At 31.2% G+C, this 17,484-nt stretch overlaps 3 protein-coding genes across 3 annotated transcripts; all 3 read right to left on the bottom strand.

Moving 5' to 3' along the window:
* Nucleotides 1-658: 658 nt before the first annotated feature.
* LOC113859301 (leucine-rich repeat extensin-like protein 4) lies at nucleotides 659-1,927 on the bottom strand. Its single transcript, XM_027492108.1, has one exon. It carries the CDS (start codon nucleotides 1,925-1,927, stop codon nucleotides 659-661), a length of 1,269 nt encoding a protein of 422 aa, XP_027347909.1.
* Nucleotides 1,928-6,572: 4,645 nt separating this feature from the next.
* On the bottom strand, nucleotides 6,573-9,762 carry LOC113857775 (ADP,ATP carrier protein 3, mitochondrial-like). The gene is made up of 4 exons (XM_027489962.1): nucleotides 9,573-9,762; nucleotides 8,526-8,993; nucleotides 7,576-7,947; nucleotides 6,573-7,171 (listed from the first exon to the last, which is right to left on the bottom strand). The coding sequence occupies exons 2-4, from the start codon at nucleotides 8,970-8,972 to the stop codon at nucleotides 6,872-6,874; spliced, it is 1,119 nt and encodes a 372-aa protein (XP_027345763.1). The 5' UTR covers nucleotides 8,973-8,993; nucleotides 9,573-9,762; the 3' UTR covers nucleotides 6,573-6,871.
* Nucleotides 9,763-11,772: 2,010 nt separating this feature from the next.
* LOC113859681 (mitotic checkpoint serine/threonine-protein kinase BUB1) lies at nucleotides 11,773-16,005 on the bottom strand. Its single transcript, XM_027492392.1, has 14 exons — nucleotides 15,881-16,005; nucleotides 15,661-15,799; nucleotides 15,171-15,328; nucleotides 15,002-15,092; nucleotides 14,737-14,847; nucleotides 14,552-14,639; nucleotides 14,030-14,133; nucleotides 13,871-13,942; nucleotides 13,688-13,777; nucleotides 13,448-13,605; nucleotides 12,900-12,954; nucleotides 12,687-12,821; nucleotides 12,477-12,598; nucleotides 11,773-12,255 (listed from the first exon to the last, which is right to left on the bottom strand). The coding sequence occupies exons 1-14, from the start codon at nucleotides 16,003-16,005 to the stop codon at nucleotides 12,066-12,068; spliced, it is 1,638 nt and encodes a 545-aa protein (XP_027348193.1). The 3' UTR covers nucleotides 11,773-12,065.
* Between the last annotated feature and the right edge of the window lie 1,479 nt (nucleotides 16,006-17,484).

Here is a 17,484-nt window from a genome sequence, read left to right as displayed (position 1 = left end):
TTTAAAAATAATATTTATTTTCAAAACTTTATTTTATATTAGTTTTTTCCTCATATATTTAGTTTAGTTTATTCTTTTTATATTGAAATTTGCTTTTTCATCGTATAATTTAAGTCACTTATACTCTCATAATTCTTTATTTTAAAAATAATTTACTCTTTTCCTCATAAATTAAAGCTTCTTTTTTTATTGTTTAAATTAATAAATCTTATAATTTTATTTTTCATATTATTTAAATTTTACTTAAATTCAAAAATATCCCTACAATGCATGCATGAAATACTTACAACTTTTCTTTTATTTTCCAATATTTCATTAGTGTAAACTAGAGTGCAAAGTAAAAGTAGTGTGAAACAAACCTTGTCCCTTAACTAGTCTGTCATAAAACATGAATGAACCACTATTTTCTAAAAATAGGATGAGAGAAAATTTTAATCTTGAATAGAAAAGTCTCCTTATGGCTTCAACCTTCACACAAAGCAAGAAATATCTATGAACTTCCTCATTTCCTGTCAAATATAACACTTTCCAAGGAATATAACGTATGACACAAGAAAATACAGATACGTTGATCAACACACCACTTTGTATGTACAAGGAATCACCTAACTCAAATTTGAACTTTATTTTTCCTATTCATATCAACACAAACGATTGCTTATGGGTAACTTGGTGCAAGAAGTGGTGCAGAAACAGGCATTGATGCATGAATAGAAGAAGGTGGAACAGCCACTGAACCAGAAGAAACATTGCTTCCAAAACCACCTTCAACACAGCAAAGCTCAAAGCAATCAACTGGGTGTTCAAGTTTGGCACTGCATTCCTTTTGGCTCCTCTGAAGTGGCTTCTCTGGCAAACAGTTTCTGCGGTCATCAAAGACTATTTTCTTTGATGTCAAGTTCTGACAAATACCCTCTTCCTCACAGAAGAAGTTGTAAGAAAAGGTGAAGTTTGCTAAGTTTGGTAACTCGCAAACACCCATAGGGACTATGCCACTCATCATGTTATGCCCCAAATTTAGCTGTTCCAAATGAGACAACCCCGCAAGGCTATAAGGTATTGGGCCAACAATGTTGTTGAAACTCACATCCAACACTTTGAGTTTGTAGAGAAACCCAACTTGCTGTGGCAAACAACCTGATAAGCTTGTGTTGATCAACACAAGTTCTTCCAAAGTGTCAGCAAAGTTTACTATGCTTTCTGGAAGACACCCTCCAAATTTGTTGTTGGCAAAGACAATGACAGAAGCTGAGCTTTGGCCTAAATTTGGTGGAATAGAACTTGTGAAGCGGTTGTTGTTAATAAAAATGGCATCAAATGTTTTGTTGAAGAGTTGAGGAGGCAATGGCCCTTCAAATTCATTGTAACGAATGTCAAGGTATTTGAGCATAGGAAGGGAAAGCACAACCAAAGGAAAAGCTCCAACAAACCTATTGTTGCTAAGATCAAGTTCATAGAGAAGAGTAAGGTTGGTTAAGGACATTGGAAGGATGCCACAGAAGCGGTTGTTACTGAGATGAAGGAGTGAAAGGTCAGAAAGTAGGGCTATTTCGTTGGGTAGGAACCCTGCTATGTCTCCAAAGTTAAGGTCAATGCCAGCCACAACAGTGACTTTAGGGTCATCAACTGATGGAGCACAATACACACCGGTGTAGTTGCAAACTGAAGGACCTACCCAATTGGCAGTGAAGTTAAATGGGTCAGAGTAGATCACATTCTTCCATGCTTGGAGCCCAAGAAAAGCTGTGTGAAGTCTTGTGTTTAAGGCAGGGTTCTGAGTGTGTTGGTGCCTGTTGGGGTGCTTGTGCTGGCGATTGTGACTGTGCTTTGCATTGAGGTTGTTGATGAAACATGACAAATGCAAAAACAGAAGGATCAACAAACAAGTGGTAAAGGAATAAGAAGAAATAGATGAAGGTGAAGCCATTGCTTTGAGAGATTATGGCAATGAATGGTAGTAATGAGTGAATCACTATATATGCAAATGCAAGAGAATAAAGATCTATCTCATTTCACTTTCAAAGGAGAAAGGCGTAGTCTTTTGTTTAATCATGTTGTTTTGTTCACGTTTCAGATTAGCACAAACCAAGATGGTTAGAAAATGAAGCATCCAAAGTTCAAACATTTGTCACAACAACTTGTTAAAGTGACGGTTAACCGTTACAAAAACCTACGAACCAATGTTGAGGTTTTAGGTTCCTTTGTTAGAATTTCTCAATTATTTGATGGGTTTCCCATTAGTCAGTTTTACTGTACGCATTGTAGGAGAACTAGTTATAGGAACTCTCCATCACTCACCTCTCCATGCTGCTATCACAAGATCAAATAATGGATTTTAGTTCATTTATTTGCATAGCTAGTTTAAACACTTATATCATATATTTATACTTTATAACACCTATTTATTGTTTTTTTTTTCCCTCTTTACATGTTACATCAAAGGACACCACACGGTGTCTCTACGACACCTACACCATATATTTTTACATTGTAACATTTATTTAAAAAAATTTCTCCTCTACATACCACTTTAAAACTTAAAAAAAAGGAACACCATTCTAAGTACATATATTTCTAGACGGATTGAATCTGTAACTATTTATTAAAAATGTTAATCAGTATTAAACACTAACTAAAAAATTAAAAATTATTCAAAAGAATAAAATAATTCACTCACTTTAAGCATCCTTCTCTAGCAATGAGTTTCTAGATGGGAGGCATGATAGCACATAAAAAGTCAACAGTGCTCTTGATTCTATTTGCACTTGACTTGACCATGCGCATTATAAGGACTTATCTCCTTCCAATGTAATTTTCGTAGTAGTTTGAGTGGAGTTAGAGAAGGACATATAGAGAAGAAACTCCCTATTAGAAGGAGTTAATGAGAATATGGGTTCCTTTAAACCAAAGGGATAACAAAGAATTTTGCCGTAGATGAAGATTAGCCTCTAATTAATATTCCAAGTCCTATGTGGCGACTACCCCTGCTTCAAGATTGTCCATCTATGCCCGTTGAACTCTTGGACTAAAAAATTGATTGCTTTGTTTATTTTATCATGGAGTAAAACATCAATTTCCCATCTATGATCTTATATTTTCTCTTTAAAATTTGAATCACTAATTTTAATATGTAATTTTAATCTCTAGTTTTGATAACTGTTTGTTAATAGATGAGTAAAAGGGAGTTACTCAGGGTCATTCCCTGGGGATTACTGATCTCAGGTCTCAACCTTCATTAGGTCTCACTCCAGTTCTACACCTAAAGCTCTTGAATGCCTCCACGTTTATGACAAATTATTGAACGGTAACAAAATATATGTTTATTATTTAGATTAATTATTGTGTGACATATAATAAAATTCGATTGAACATCTTTTTATAAAATTATTTTAAATTTATATATATTTAAAATTATTAATTTTATTCTTAGCTACTGATAGATTATGACATAATTAATTTAAATATTGTTACGTATTAATTTCTGTGTTGTGCATCGTTTTCTTGTTAAGACTATATCAGCAAAGAAAATTAAAACTAATAACAATTTTATAGAGATTAAAATTAAATTTTAATATATATATATATATATATATAAGCCAATTAATTTTTTTGTGAATCGCAAAAAATTCAACCATAAATCATTGGTGAAACTATAGATAGGCTAATAATATTTCTCGGTATTTAGAGCTTGAGCCAGTTTTTTGGCATTATTTGACGATAGCTTCGTTTCATTTGTTTCCTCTGGAAATTGAATTGTGAAAAATTAACATGATAAGCTGTCAACATTATATCAAAGACATCATCATTTTAATAAAGAATACAGATAAGTCTAATTTAAGTAATCAGCGATCTTGCTATAAAAATAATATTCTGGGAATTTTTTTATTGAATTATATTTAGAACGATTTATCTATTTATAATATATTAAATTTGAAATGTAAGGTATAATGTTCACACTTTATTATTTTATTGCATGTTTTTTACCTATTAATAAATTAACTTATGAGTCATTTTTTTATTATTATCTTTTTTAGTTGAATATTTTTCATTATACATCAAACACATATACCTTCAATAGCAATACTTATTTAGTTACTGATCATTCACTGCAATTCAAGATATTAGTTATTCACCCTCTCATTAAACAAATATGTACTGTTGACCAATCAGTTCAGAGAATCAGAAATAATAATATCAAAGACATTCTTTTTTTGATATAGAACACACAACTAACATTTCCACCCAAGTTTGACTTTATGATTTATGAGATTCTAACAATGATAAAATGGAGAGCTCTATTCTTCTATTTATTTTAGAAATATTTTATATAAATGGGAATCTATTTTTTAATTCTTCATAATTGGTGTTCGTGTGAAGCATGAGTATATATTTAAACTTTCTTTCATAAGAGAAATACTTTTAGTGATTATGTTATTAATTTTGAGTCATATGCATGATATATTAAAGTTCAAGTAATTTTTTTATACTCGCGTTTTTGCTAAACTCCCTCACTTTGTGTGAGTTTATATCTAGTTATATACAAGAATTTAGACACTATTACTCGTTTATTTAGAACATGCTATATTTTAATGTGATAAATTTATAATACTGAAGACAAAACTTTAAAAGCATTCAACAATGAGGATAGAGTAGTCACGTTTATGAATAAGCTGTTTCATGTTGCTTTGTTGTTTCTTCAATGTTAAAACATTACAATGTGTTGTAATTAATTGTTTTATAAAGTTGTACTTTATTTGAGTTAAATGCTGGTTTTATGTTTTATAAGTGAGGTTTAAAATAAGTTTGCATTTTTTTTAATTGAGTGAGTTGTATTTTTAATTAAATTCTATTTTTATAATTAATTTTATTTTTAAAATAGTATTTTATTTTATAACTTAGTAAGAGTGCTCAACAAAAAGAAATAGGTGTATGCCGTAGTTCTTTAAAAAAAAAATTATAAGTATTGTACCTAAAAAAATTTAGAGTAATAAAAAAGAGAGACATGTCAAGTTAAACAAAATTATTATATATAATCTATTTAAAGTTATATTATTTGTTATATAGTTATATTATTATTATTATATTTTTTATAAATTTTTAATTTCAAATAAAATATAATTTATATTAAATTTATTTAATAAAAAATTATTATATTTGTTATATTTAAACAAGTTGGGAAGCAATTAAATTTTTGAATAAAACTAAGATGCAATTAAAATTAAACTAACTAAAATTTTTAAAAAATAATAATATTATATTAATATATCTCTATATTTTTAATTTTATAATTATTATATTAATATATTATGTTATCATTATTTTTTATTTATAATAAATAAAAATTATATTTTATTTGAAAAAATAAAAAAATAATAAAAAATTAAATATATGTATATATATATAATAAAACTATGTAACAAATAATATAAATAATATAACTTTAAATAAATTATATATAATAATTTTTTTAACTTAATATGTGTCTTTTTTTATTAGTCTAAATTTTTTGAGCATGATACTAAAAAATTTTGCAGGATACCACATAATTTACTGCATTATTTAATTAGAGTTTTTCTAGCTTTAATTGCTCACATTAATTGTTTAAATTAAGTCACTCACCTCATATTTTATTAAATAATTAACAAAAAATGTAATAAATATATAATATATCATTATTGTAGACAAATTTACAATATATATATATATATATATATATATAATTAAACAAAAAACTTTTATTATATACTATTCATTTTTTATTAATTTATCCAAATCAATAATGTGTATATTATTATTATTATTTGGATAAAATTTGGGAAAAGCGACTAGATTTTGAAGAATTGAGAAATCAGGAATATTAAAATGTATGAGTACTTTTTTCTGTCAATAAAATGTGCGAGTGCTTAAATGGATTGCAAGTAATCTAGCCCAACCACAACTCAGATTTAAAAAAAAACACATATTACAATTATTTAGAACTTTTGTTTACTTGGACTTCTTTATTATTAAATTAAAACTTCTTGTTAAATTATAAACATAAAAACTTTAAGAATAAAAGACATTTTTTATTGAGTTTTAGTTATAAATATAATAAACATTAATAATAAGTTGTTAATACAGGAATATGCTAATAAATTGATAATTTTGTATATATATTATAAACATATTAATTACTATATTACTAATATGACTCTGAAGTTTTTCATTTTAATCTGTAAATGATTTTTTAGAAAAAATAAAAGTCCTTGGACCAACTTTCAATAGATTAGTTCATAAAAAGAAATTAACACGTACAATAGATCGGTAGGCTAACCTAACCCAACCCGACATATATTACCTATAATGGTCTGTTACCAACGGATTGAGCCTACTCAAATTGACCTATCGAGCTAAACGTACCTTTTCTATGGTCCAAGTTTAGGCCCAATCCTTAACGGATGAAAGACTCACTCACCTTCACCATACCTCGTCTGCTGTCATGTCGTAGATTGAAAATACCCAAATTATATGAACCAATATGTGAGAAATACAGCACTCTCAGAATAGGAAAACTCATCAACGCAAAAATTGGTATAACCATTAACTGATCTAAATTTAATATAATAAAACTATCACACGACAGAATCGCATTTCAACAACAGATGAGCAATCAAAAACGTCTTAATTATTTCGAGCAAAAGGGGTCTCAAACTCAAAAGATTATAAGCTAAAAGACATGGAACAAACAATGAAAATTCTTGTTCGCAGAACTATGGTATCTCAATATCAGGGTCCTAAATTTAGGAAAAACATCAATACCGAAATTTTTCATCCAAAATTATTCAAATCATATGGGAATCAAGTAGTTATCCCAGGAAATTGTCGTCATCATTTAGCCGCCTCCGCCAGAGCCATATTTCTTTCCAAACAAAATGAGCTGCAGCTTGTCATAACCAGCAAGCACACCAGCACCTGCAACAGCACGTAATATGTTTGCACCAGCACCTTTGAAGAGTGACTTAGCACCCTCATTTGCAACGATTGTTTGGAATGCATGTAAAGAACTCCTGTACTTCACAGCTTCTCCAGAAGTCATCATCATCCTTCTACGCACAGTGTCGATGGGATAAGAAGCCAAACCAGCCCCAATTGTGATTCCCCATCCCAAAAGGAAACTAGCAAAGAAACTATCCTGTTAACAAGAATAATTCACTGGGTAAGAACAAGTATAATGATAACAAGGGAGAAAAGGTAAGAGTCAAAAAAATAGAACAACAAATCCACAAATTTAATTTAGTACAGGCAAAGTCATCATGGATATTATCCATCAGAATTAAAGAATATTTAAGATAAAGTTTATGTAGGCACAACTAAAAGTAGCTGACTAGGCACTAATATGCTGACAAGTGTCATTAAATCCATAGAAGGGATACAATTAACAACATTAACAAAGCTAACATATTCAAACTAGTAATTTATATTCAACGAAATAACAGTTAACAAATATAAATTAAGAGTGAAATGAGCCAAAGATGAGTTGTGCTAACAAAATACTAGTTAAAAATAGCATATTTTGGATTCAAATTTTGTAGATACCTGCAACCCACCAACCAAAACAACTGGTTTCAGAGAATCATACATTCCAAAATAAAGACCACGATACACTATAATCCCAACACATGAGATGTTGAATCCACGATAAAGGCCAGCAACACCGTCAGACTTAATAGTTTTCTTGTAAACATCAATCAGGCCATTAAACTGCCTCTCACCACCCTTTTTTGCAGCCTTTGCATCGTTTGCTAAACGAGTACGAGCATAATCCAAAGAATAGACAAATAAGAGGGAAGAAGCCCCAGCAGCCCCACCAGACGCCAAATTACCAGCAAACCACTTCCAATAGCCATCTCTATCCTTTTTAAAGTTGAAAAGCCTCTTGAAGTAATCCTTAAAAGCAAAGTTCAGAGCCTGGAAGGGAAAGGAGCAAATTATAAATTACAGAACAAAATCGCAAAGTCAAATACCCTGCTATCAAATAAAACAGATAAAGTCTCTCTTTTATGGAGGGATATAACTGTAAATTGCAAGAAAGTTATGAATAGATGTATCTAAAATCCTTGCCCTTACAAAATACAAGCTAATCTAACTAAAAATAGATCGATGCAATTGGAAGAGCACCTAGAAGAGATAACAAATAGGCATAATCGTTACATAGCATGTAGACTTCGGTATTGATGCAACACTGCACAGATCTAGACAAAAATCTCATGATACAGAAACAGGAGTGAGACTGAATTTTCATGTGTGATGTACAAAGAATTACAGGCAATGTAAAAAAACCATGATATTATAAAAGGTTGACTATTAAAACAATTAAATCAGATGTGACATGTTTAAACAACAAAATAACTCAACCCAAAATTTTCTAGTTTCAACAGTGAATCTACTTTTGAAGAAATGTTATCACACGCATTATTTCTAGAAGCAAAAGTATAAATGAAGGTAGCCATAACTCTTTAAAATCATTACATAAGTTAGATTATCACCTGAGTTGGGAAGTATCTGATGACATTAGCAGTATTTCCTCTCCAAAGAGAAATTACACCCTCATCCTTCATGGTTCGAGCAAAACAATCTCTGATTCCCTTATATGGCTCAGATAACCGACCACTCTTGATCATTTCATCCTGATTTTGGATAAGTAATTTAACTCGTTCAATTGGAGCAGCAGCTGTCTTGGATACAGCAGCAGACACTCCACCCATCAAGAAATCCACTAGAAAAGCACTTGCTCCTTTCTCAGCCGGAGCGTGAGCAGTGACTGAAGATACAGGCGATACAACAGCCAACCCAGAAGGGTGCACTCCTCCATTGAAGTAAGGACCACTTGTAGTGTAATTCCTGGAGTTAAAATTAGGGCTAAGCCTGGACACCAGATAAGACTGTCCAGCTAACTTCTGAACAACTGATGGATGCTGCAGTCCATCAGCCATGATTGCAGTCTAGATGGTGACCTGTAAGCATTTAACCATAACAATAAGTCACTATTGGCAGCAGATTCTATAGAAAACACCATTTTGAAAGAAAATCAAATGCATTTACAGTTTTATACACATCAACTAGAACACACACTTGGCAACTCTGTTTAATATTAAAACACGTTAACACAAAATACTACACAAAGCATTCACAAAATGTACAAACCTACATTAAATGTTGTGAAAACATAGCAAATACAGATAAAAGAAATTCACTATCAACCCCTTTTCTCAAACACACTTGAGAGCATGCATTATAAACCCAGTCTAAGCACGCAAGAATCCAACATCACTACTTAAAAGGAAGAACAGTAAAAATCTCCAAGTAAATCGGTCGCAGAATGCGAGTATGTATCTGACAAAGCATGAAGCAATCAGAAATACAAAATTCTATAACAGTTGATCTCACTCTCACCAGTCACAAACTCCTTATAGTAAAACAGATCGCAAAGGCAAATCGAATACAAAACAAAAACGAACATAGAACACGGAAATGAAGAAGGCGAAATGACTATGAAAGAAAGAGGAAAGAATGGAAGAAGAAAAACGGAATACCCGAAGAGAGGCCTCCTCCGTTCAGATCGTGAGGGAGGGGAAGGATATGAGAGTGAGACTATAAATGGGAGCACCGAATGAAGGCGCTAGGGTTTTATCTGTAATGACGGATTTGCCCCTCGCTTTTTCTTTTTGTCCCAACCATTTTCTTTCGCCCAAAGCGTCTGCGCCCGACATAATCGCCGAATATTTTGTCAGCAGCCCAATGAGTGTCGTGTCACCCCAAAAATATTACATCTCCAAATATTTAGCATTTAGCAAGCCAACGATTCAAGTTGAAAATACTACCTCCCGACCAACAAACTAAAAAAAGTAGAAAATACTGTGTTTGTTATATATACACATCAATATTACAACTAATATACATTCTGTATAGTTGTAATTGTTAAAAATAATTATAAATATCATGTTTAAATTCTGTATACTCGTGTTAAATATATTTTTAGTATTGTATGATATACTAAGTAATAAATTAATATAAAATTAATAAAAAATCAAAGTAGATGTGATTTTTAAATTGGTATAAAAGGGTCGTAATATATTATTATAATATGAATTTTCAATATTAAAATGTTAAATAATAATATTTTATATGTGGACTTTCTTACTTGAGTTTTTAGCTATCTAAACATTTTTAAAAAAATAGAAAAAACATTTCTAAAAGATCGATTCATATTAATTTTTTGTTGCTAACCAATTTTGAATTAAGTTGATTTTTTACTCCGCCAATCTTTTAGGTTGTCCAGACCAATGACTTGATCCGTTGATTTGTTTTTTAGTTGTCAACAATGTTTTTTTTTTTTTTTACCTATGTTTTTTATTTATATTAATTGGAAAAAGGTTGCAAATTTTTTAATCCTCTTATTTCCCCACTTTCCTGTTATTTACCTCTTACTTCTATATCCGGAACTCTAAAGAATCCACTCAATAATGTTTATTTTCATATATACATATATACTATGATACTTTTTAACATTAAAACCTTTCAAAAATTATTCATTTATTGCATGTGCATACATAGAACACGGTCCGCTGGAATTCTGATATGATTGTAAGGTCACGCACTTCCATCTTTCTGCGGAAAATGCAAATTAATTTCAAATACTATTTAAGTCCCTAGTGTTCATATATTTACACATATATTGAAATTCACTTAATATCCATCTTTCTCAGTATTTTTTTAATCTAAAAGAAAAACCATATTTATTTTCCTTATATTGTGCTTGATCGTTGAGAAACTGCAACATAACGACCGAACATATAAACACTGAAACTTACAATGAAACATATTAGGCACGTCCCAAACCTACACTTTACACGAGCCAAATATTTTTACCATATTCCGTTGGTGACCTTAACAGGGCTCGTCCATATTGTTGACTGAGGGGGGCGGATAAACCCGTCCATATTTTCTTGACTCCTAAGCGCATGACGAGGCATATCAATTTTTAAGATCAGGTGATGGGCCATTTGATTGATTGCGTTGAAGTTAGGAAATTTTTTTGCATAAATTCAGTGCACCCAAAGTGGACGCACTTAGTTAATCAAGTTATAGACATTTCCTTAATTGACTATGATGGTTACGCATTTTAATCAGGTATCAATAATTTATCGACCTATTGCACCTAGCTTGACAGTTACATGCACCAAATTTAGGCCAGAATCTCCCAAATTGAGAAACGCTGACATGTCGAATTGGTCCATATCCATAAAAGCCCTTGACAGTGGGAGCGAAAATTCGAATCTGAATTCTGATGTAATCTTTAGATGAGGCAATGAATGTAACATTACTATGTCTGAAGAACCTTCTCAAAACTGTCCAGTAATATATCATGTAATTTCCATCTAGCAACATAGAGCATATAAAAACGAAACAAAGTATCACAGAACTCAACCAAATAGAGATTTTAAAGAACTCATAACTATAAAGATGACTTGAACATTATCACGCCCCAGACAATAAACAAAACGGCAGATGAAACTGTCATACCTGATTACAACACGTTGCATATAAATACAACGGCTTATTAATTTGGACATGTATGTACACCATTACTTAAAACTACACAACTGTCATACCCGTCAAATTTCTGACCTTAACTACAGAAGACAAGAAACAAAATATATTAGAATTGCAAAGCCTAACAGGCTAATACACAAAGTGAGCCAGTCTCTATGGTGGATAAGAGTATATCCACCCTTCATTTAATTATAAGTGCATTATGATATTAACTCACTAAAACTTTAGGGTGAGTACACTTTTGCTTGCACATTTTAGAGACACTCACTTTACAGGAGTCTTTTCCCTAATTGAAGAGTATGTGCATAGAAACCTAAACCCAAAAGGCAAACATACTTTACCTTCTACATCAGTCTTTGATTGCTTGCATTGTACATCTGTTTACTCGTCTTCCATTAAACCAAGAATATGATAGGCACTTAGTAGCGGCAAGATTGTTATAACAAAAGTGGATGTGTAATGATCTTAAAGCATTATGCGGAACACAAGGAAGCCCTTTGTTTTGACAGTAACTCCTTTAGTTTCTTTATAAGCTGCGGATCGGAGCCCATATAGTCCTGGAAGGGCTTCTTCAAGTCCTGCAGCAACCCTTTATCGTTGTCGTGGGGGTATTGGTTTAGCATCTTAGTGAAGAAAGTCTTCCAGAGCTCAACATTCCAATAACTGTTTGATTCCACAAGCAAAATATCAGAATGAAAAAGGAAGTTGAAAATAAAAGGAATGGTGAAAAGCACTTCAGTTCTGGGCTTCTGGCATTAAAGTTTCCAAATTGATTTTTCAGTAACTGGAAAACTGGAAACAGAACAATTTTTCATATCCTTTATAACAAATCACAGCGCTAAACAAACGTAACAATTGCATACAAAATAGAATGAGGAATATACCGTTTAAAGGGTAGTCTAGGAAGATACACATAACTCCCATCAGATTGCTCTTTTTTGACAATTTCCATATAGGTATTATGCAACATCATATGGACAATAGCACAAAGCCCGTATGCGTCTACCTGTTGGCAGTGATAGAGAAGTTGAAATTTAAAGGCGGTAAATAATGAGCTTCATTGCATTTGTTGTGTAATTTAAGAAGTGACTTGCCTGAAATTTCCATGGCTTATCCTCCTGCATCTCAATGCAGCGAAAACCAGAAGTTCTGCAATCTCCCTTAAATAGCGTTTGATCTGGAAAGAGATGCAGATCAATCCCTCTTCCCCAGTCAACAAGGCAAAGACCCTGCAGATAAAATATATGTACTGATTAATAATGAAACCAACAAAAATAACTCAATGTATCATTGGGATAAAAACTTACCTGATCGCACCATGTACCACTTCGGTCCAAGAACCCATCTTCTGTAAGGTTACCCCTGAAAAATAGCAAGACATGTAATGAGCACCATCCACAAATGCAAATCATGTAAGCAACTGGACACAATGCATGGTTATTAGAGGAAGCATTGCTCATCATGCAATGCGCATTAAGCAATAAACTTTCAGGCATTTGCAAGCAGGTTCTGTTGGTGAATATAGGAAGTTATATTTATATAAATGATTATGCTTTCACTCCAGCAGATGATGCTTTTGTACTTTCAGAGGAACTTTGTAAACCCCACATTCTTAGATTCAAAAGTATAAAATAACAAGAGAGGTGCAACTAATGGATTGAAAATATCCCTACTTTAGATACATTAGTCATACCCTCATAAATTAAGAATGGGGAAACAGCTTTACAATTAGTCATACAAGGTACAAACAAACAAAGGAAAGCAAAAAATGGATAACTTGAGAAGAATGGGAAAATTTTGAAGTATTATAATTCTGATTGTACAAAGCATGAACCACAACAATGCTTAAATTTACCTAGCATAGCGAATTAGCAGATTATCAGGCTTGAAATCACCATGAATCAAGCCAACATTGTGCAAAGTTTCAACCATGCGTAACATTTCTATTGTGTAATAAATGCATAACACTTCTTCCATGGATTTTCCTATGACAACATATGAGTTTACGACATCCTGCATAGTATTTTCAGTAGACAATTAATACCAAAGGATACAGAAGATACTAAGGAAAATCAAAGGAAATAAAATAGCTGACCTGTAGCGTTCCATTAGCTAAATAGTCACAGATGAGTATGCTACAGTCAGAATAGAGATGAATTCCATGAGCAAAACCATAATTTGACCTCTGGTAAAGCATGATGTCAAAGAACTCAGAATAAGCAGATGTTCATAGAAAAGGAAGGTCGCTGGTATTGATGATGTCAGCATAGTGGCATACCTCTCTATCTGAGATGTGATGATCAAGCTGACGATACATGTAAAATTCCCATGGGAAAGCTGGCTTTTGCATCTGCCATTTAAGGTTCAAAATAAAATCTAATGAGCCAATAGGTTTACCTTTTATAGAAAAATGATTTGAACAGTCATCATCCATCACCTTTAGTGCAACCACATCATCAGAATCACCGTTAACATATGCCTTATATACTTGCGCAAAACCACCCTGCCCAGCACAGCCCTTGATATGGTACTTCATTCCACCTTTAATGTCATGATAAGTACAAACAAGAGAAATAGAGCAGTTAGTAATAAAATAAAGTGAAGCCACCATACAAGAAAGCAGCGTATAGAGAAATAAGTAAATAAATAAACCTAATTCTCGTAGAAACTGCTCTGAAACATGATTAATTACAGAAGACAAGCTACAAAAACTGGAGAGATGTAACGAATTCATTCAACAAGATCATCAGTCAGACAACTACATTCAGATTTTGACTGAAACACTATTTTTGTCCTCCAAACTCCAAACATTCAGGGTAGGATACATTAGTCCCTGAAAGATGAATATGTCCTTCAACAGTGACTAATGTGACCGATGCCAAATTTTTCAAGGACGAAAATGGTATTTTACTCTCAGATTTCTGATAATAAATATGATTAAAACTTAAGAGTGTACAACCTATCTCTATAACTTTTTTCCTTGATGAATTCTTGGAAGTAGATAAGGCCACTTTTCCTGTGTAAGCTTTAGTGCTCGAATGATACCCCTGAAGTGAGTTTAAAGAAGCATAAGCGAACTGAATCTTTGTCAGGTGTGATAAATCAAAACATGTATGTCGATAACAAAAGTTTAAAACATCTCACATCAAATTTCACAATTAAAGGATATATCTTCTTCAACAGGCTATCCATGGTGGTGGAGTCCCAAGGATTAATGCCGTTATTTTCCAATTTCGTGGATTCTTTAAAATCAACCTAAAACCAGAAATTATATAAGAATTCTTAAATTAGTGGTTAGAAGTATCAAGATTGAACAGATATAAGAGACAGACAAAGACCATAGAGAATAACAGTAAATAAAATTTGGCTTAATTTGTTTAATTGTAAGGCAATGTTCCAATATGCATACCTCCTGACTCGAAGCAGCATTCCATATTTCAGAAATTCTATCAAGAAACAAGGTCTGCGCCTTCTTCAACCACTCAATTGGCTCTGCTTTCCTATCGAACATTGACTCAAAAATAAAATCAAAATTAATTCTTTTTATTATTTCAACTTGCAATGTCAACAACACCAACCTCGAAATGCCAAGCTTGTAGATGGTGAGGGCATCACGCAATCTTCCCTTCAACTCAAAAAAACTTGCAGACCACACATAAAGCGAAGAATTGTTGGCACATACATTACAGCTCAGCATTTCTTTGAAAACACCATCAAAATCCGCACTAACTCCCATCTGCACAAAAAAACCAACCGAACCAAGTTAGGCCTTCCAAAGTCTCTCAAAGCAACAACATTCATTCCACATCACATCATCGCTCGCAAACCGTTCAAACAATTAACATAGTCTGATACTTAGTAACATAGTCGTCACATGCATGCAACACAAGTTGTTATGTTAGTTGCAATGTCAGTTAGATTAATGCATTAAACTACTGTAATTATTAGCAGCATTAACCACTGTTACATTTCGAATTGTTAAAAATTTTATATACGCATACCCTAGGGCATGAGTTCAGCATCAATGAAACCATTTTCTTTCGTAGAAAGAGTAAGAGCGAAGGTTACATAGAGGAGCCAAATCTTGAGAAATCTGACGTCGTTTCGGTACCGGTCATTGCTCTTGAAGTTTCTGATGCAATCTCTGAGTAAATTACAGAGATTCAGAGCAGAATTGTTAGAAGCTTCTAGGGCTTTTCTGATAGACCTGAATTCACAAAATGCGGAAAAATGATGAGATTGGGAAACTTCGTGTGTGAGCGAGAGTGTGAGAGAGAAAGAGAAGAACCAGAGAAATGGTAAGAGAGGATCGTGGTGAGCGTCGACGGCGATTCTGAACGTAGGTGAATGGCTAAGCGTGGCCATTGAGTTGGAATCTGAGAACAGAGAAGGGAAGCGCGGAAACTGCACCATTTTGAATCTACCTGTTCTTTGTTTTTTATTTCAAAAAATTGTGTTTGGAGCCCCATGATTGGGATGCTCTTCCCTTTAAATTTACATTTAATAACTTTTTTTAAAAATATTAACATTTTATTAAAAATAAAATAAGAGGTATTTTAATTTGTTATATCTATGTAAAAAATTAATAATATATATCAAGAGGTAATTAATCTAATTTACATGTATATACAATTAATTGAGTGTAAGAATTTTTAAATTTATATTCATGTGAAGATTATTATTATTATTATATATATATATATATATATATATATATAGAGTATAAATTTTTAAATAAGAGTATTTTTTAAAAAAGTTTAAATAAAAATATTTTTTGAAATTAATTTTTTATTATTATTACATTGAGTAATATTTTTAATATTAAATATTTATTTTTGTAATTTAATATTTATTTAAAATCTGAATTTGTTATAATTTTTTAATTATTTATTTTTAAAATTCATTTTAATTTAATAATACTTGTAAAAATTATAAAAAATTACTAGTTCATATAATTTATATTTAATATATACAATTAAAGTAAAAGTACAATCACTACTACAAAAAATTGTTTTTAACATAGGTTAAAAACAACATTTAAGTTTAGACACAATTAACTTAGAAAGTCAACAAAATTTTACAAATTTTTTACATTTTTTATATAATTGATGTAAAAAATTCCAACTTTCAATGCCAATTATAAATAATTAATTTAAAAAGTGTTATCATATGTCAATAATATTAATGTAAAATATATTTTTATTTACCAATAGTAAACAAATTTTTAATGGTCTCAATTCTTTGTTAACATTCATAAATATTTACCTAATATTTAATTTTCTTTTCCTTGTCAATGAAAATTATGATGTATTCATTTTCAATTTTTGTTAAGTCTATAAAAAAAAATATATAATATTCTTTAATGTTATATACCAATGGATTAATAAAGAAATGACACAAAATAAAACAAGATAAAATTATTGACATACTTGATAAGAATTTTTGTTTGTCAATGTTACAACAAAAGACATTAAGAGAAGATTGAAAATATGAGTAAAAGTTAATGTTCATCATTTTTAATTTATATTATGTTGCTAAACGCGCGTGTTTCCCAAAAATCATGTTGCAAACAATTTAAAAAAATAATATTTAATAAAATTAAACATTTCACTAATATTTAATATATAAAATAATATTATTCCTCATATTATTGTAAACTATACTATTACAATTATTTTTTATTTCTTTTTTATACTGAATTTCACATATACTTAGTAATGTTTCGTATAAATTTTCAGATAAACATATATTAGTATTAAATCATCCAAACACTTTAATCTCATGAAAGTATTGTAATGTAAAAATAGTTGGTGTACCTCTTTATCTTTGACACATTTAATGATTATGATGTTTTATATTTAGTTTATCTTATATTTTATAATAGGAAATGCA

This window comes from Abrus precatorius, unplaced genomic scaffold, assembly GCF_003935025.1.
Source record: "Abrus precatorius isolate BTA unplaced genomic scaffold, Abrus_2018 Scaffold2, whole genome shotgun sequence".
Lineage (NCBI taxonomy): Eukaryota > Viridiplantae > Streptophyta > Magnoliopsida > Fabales > Fabaceae > Abrus > Abrus precatorius.
The sequence above is the reverse complement of the archived record's forward strand: the minus strand, read 5'-3'. Positions and strand labels throughout refer to the sequence as shown.

What these genes read in the sequence shown, in the direction of transcription:
- LOC113859301 (XM_027492108.1), bottom strand. Translation starts at nt 1,927, where the DNA reads ATGGCTTCACCTTCATCTATTTCTTCTTATTCCTTTACCACTTGTTTG.
- LOC113859681 (XM_027492392.1), bottom strand. Translation starts at nt 16,005, where the DNA reads ATGGTGCAGTTTCCGCGCTTCCCTTCTCTGTTCTCAGATTCCAACTCA. An exon ending in TACAAGCTTGGCATTTCGAG is followed by an intron (nt 15,093 to 15,170) that starts GTTGGTGTTGTT and finishes AATGTTCGATAG; the next exon opens with GAAAGCAGAGCCAATTGAGT. An exon ending in TAGCTAATGGAACGCTACAG is followed by an intron (nt 13,606 to 13,687) that starts GTCAGCTATTTT and finishes AATACTATGCAG; the next exon opens with GATGTCGTAAACTCATATGT.
- LOC113857775 (XM_027489962.1), bottom strand. Translation starts at nt 8,972, where the DNA reads ATGGCTGATGGACTGCAGCATCCATCAGTTGTTCAGAAGTTAGCTGGA. An exon ending in TCAGATACTTCCCAACTCAG is followed by an intron (nt 7,948 to 8,525) that starts GTGATAATCTAA and finishes TTTCCCTTCCAG; the next exon opens with GCTCTGAACTTTGCTTTTAA. An exon ending in TTTTGGTTGGTGGGTTGCAG is followed by an intron (nt 7,172 to 7,575) that starts GTATCTACAAAA and finishes TCTTGTTAACAG; the next exon opens with GATAGTTTCTTTGCTAGTTT.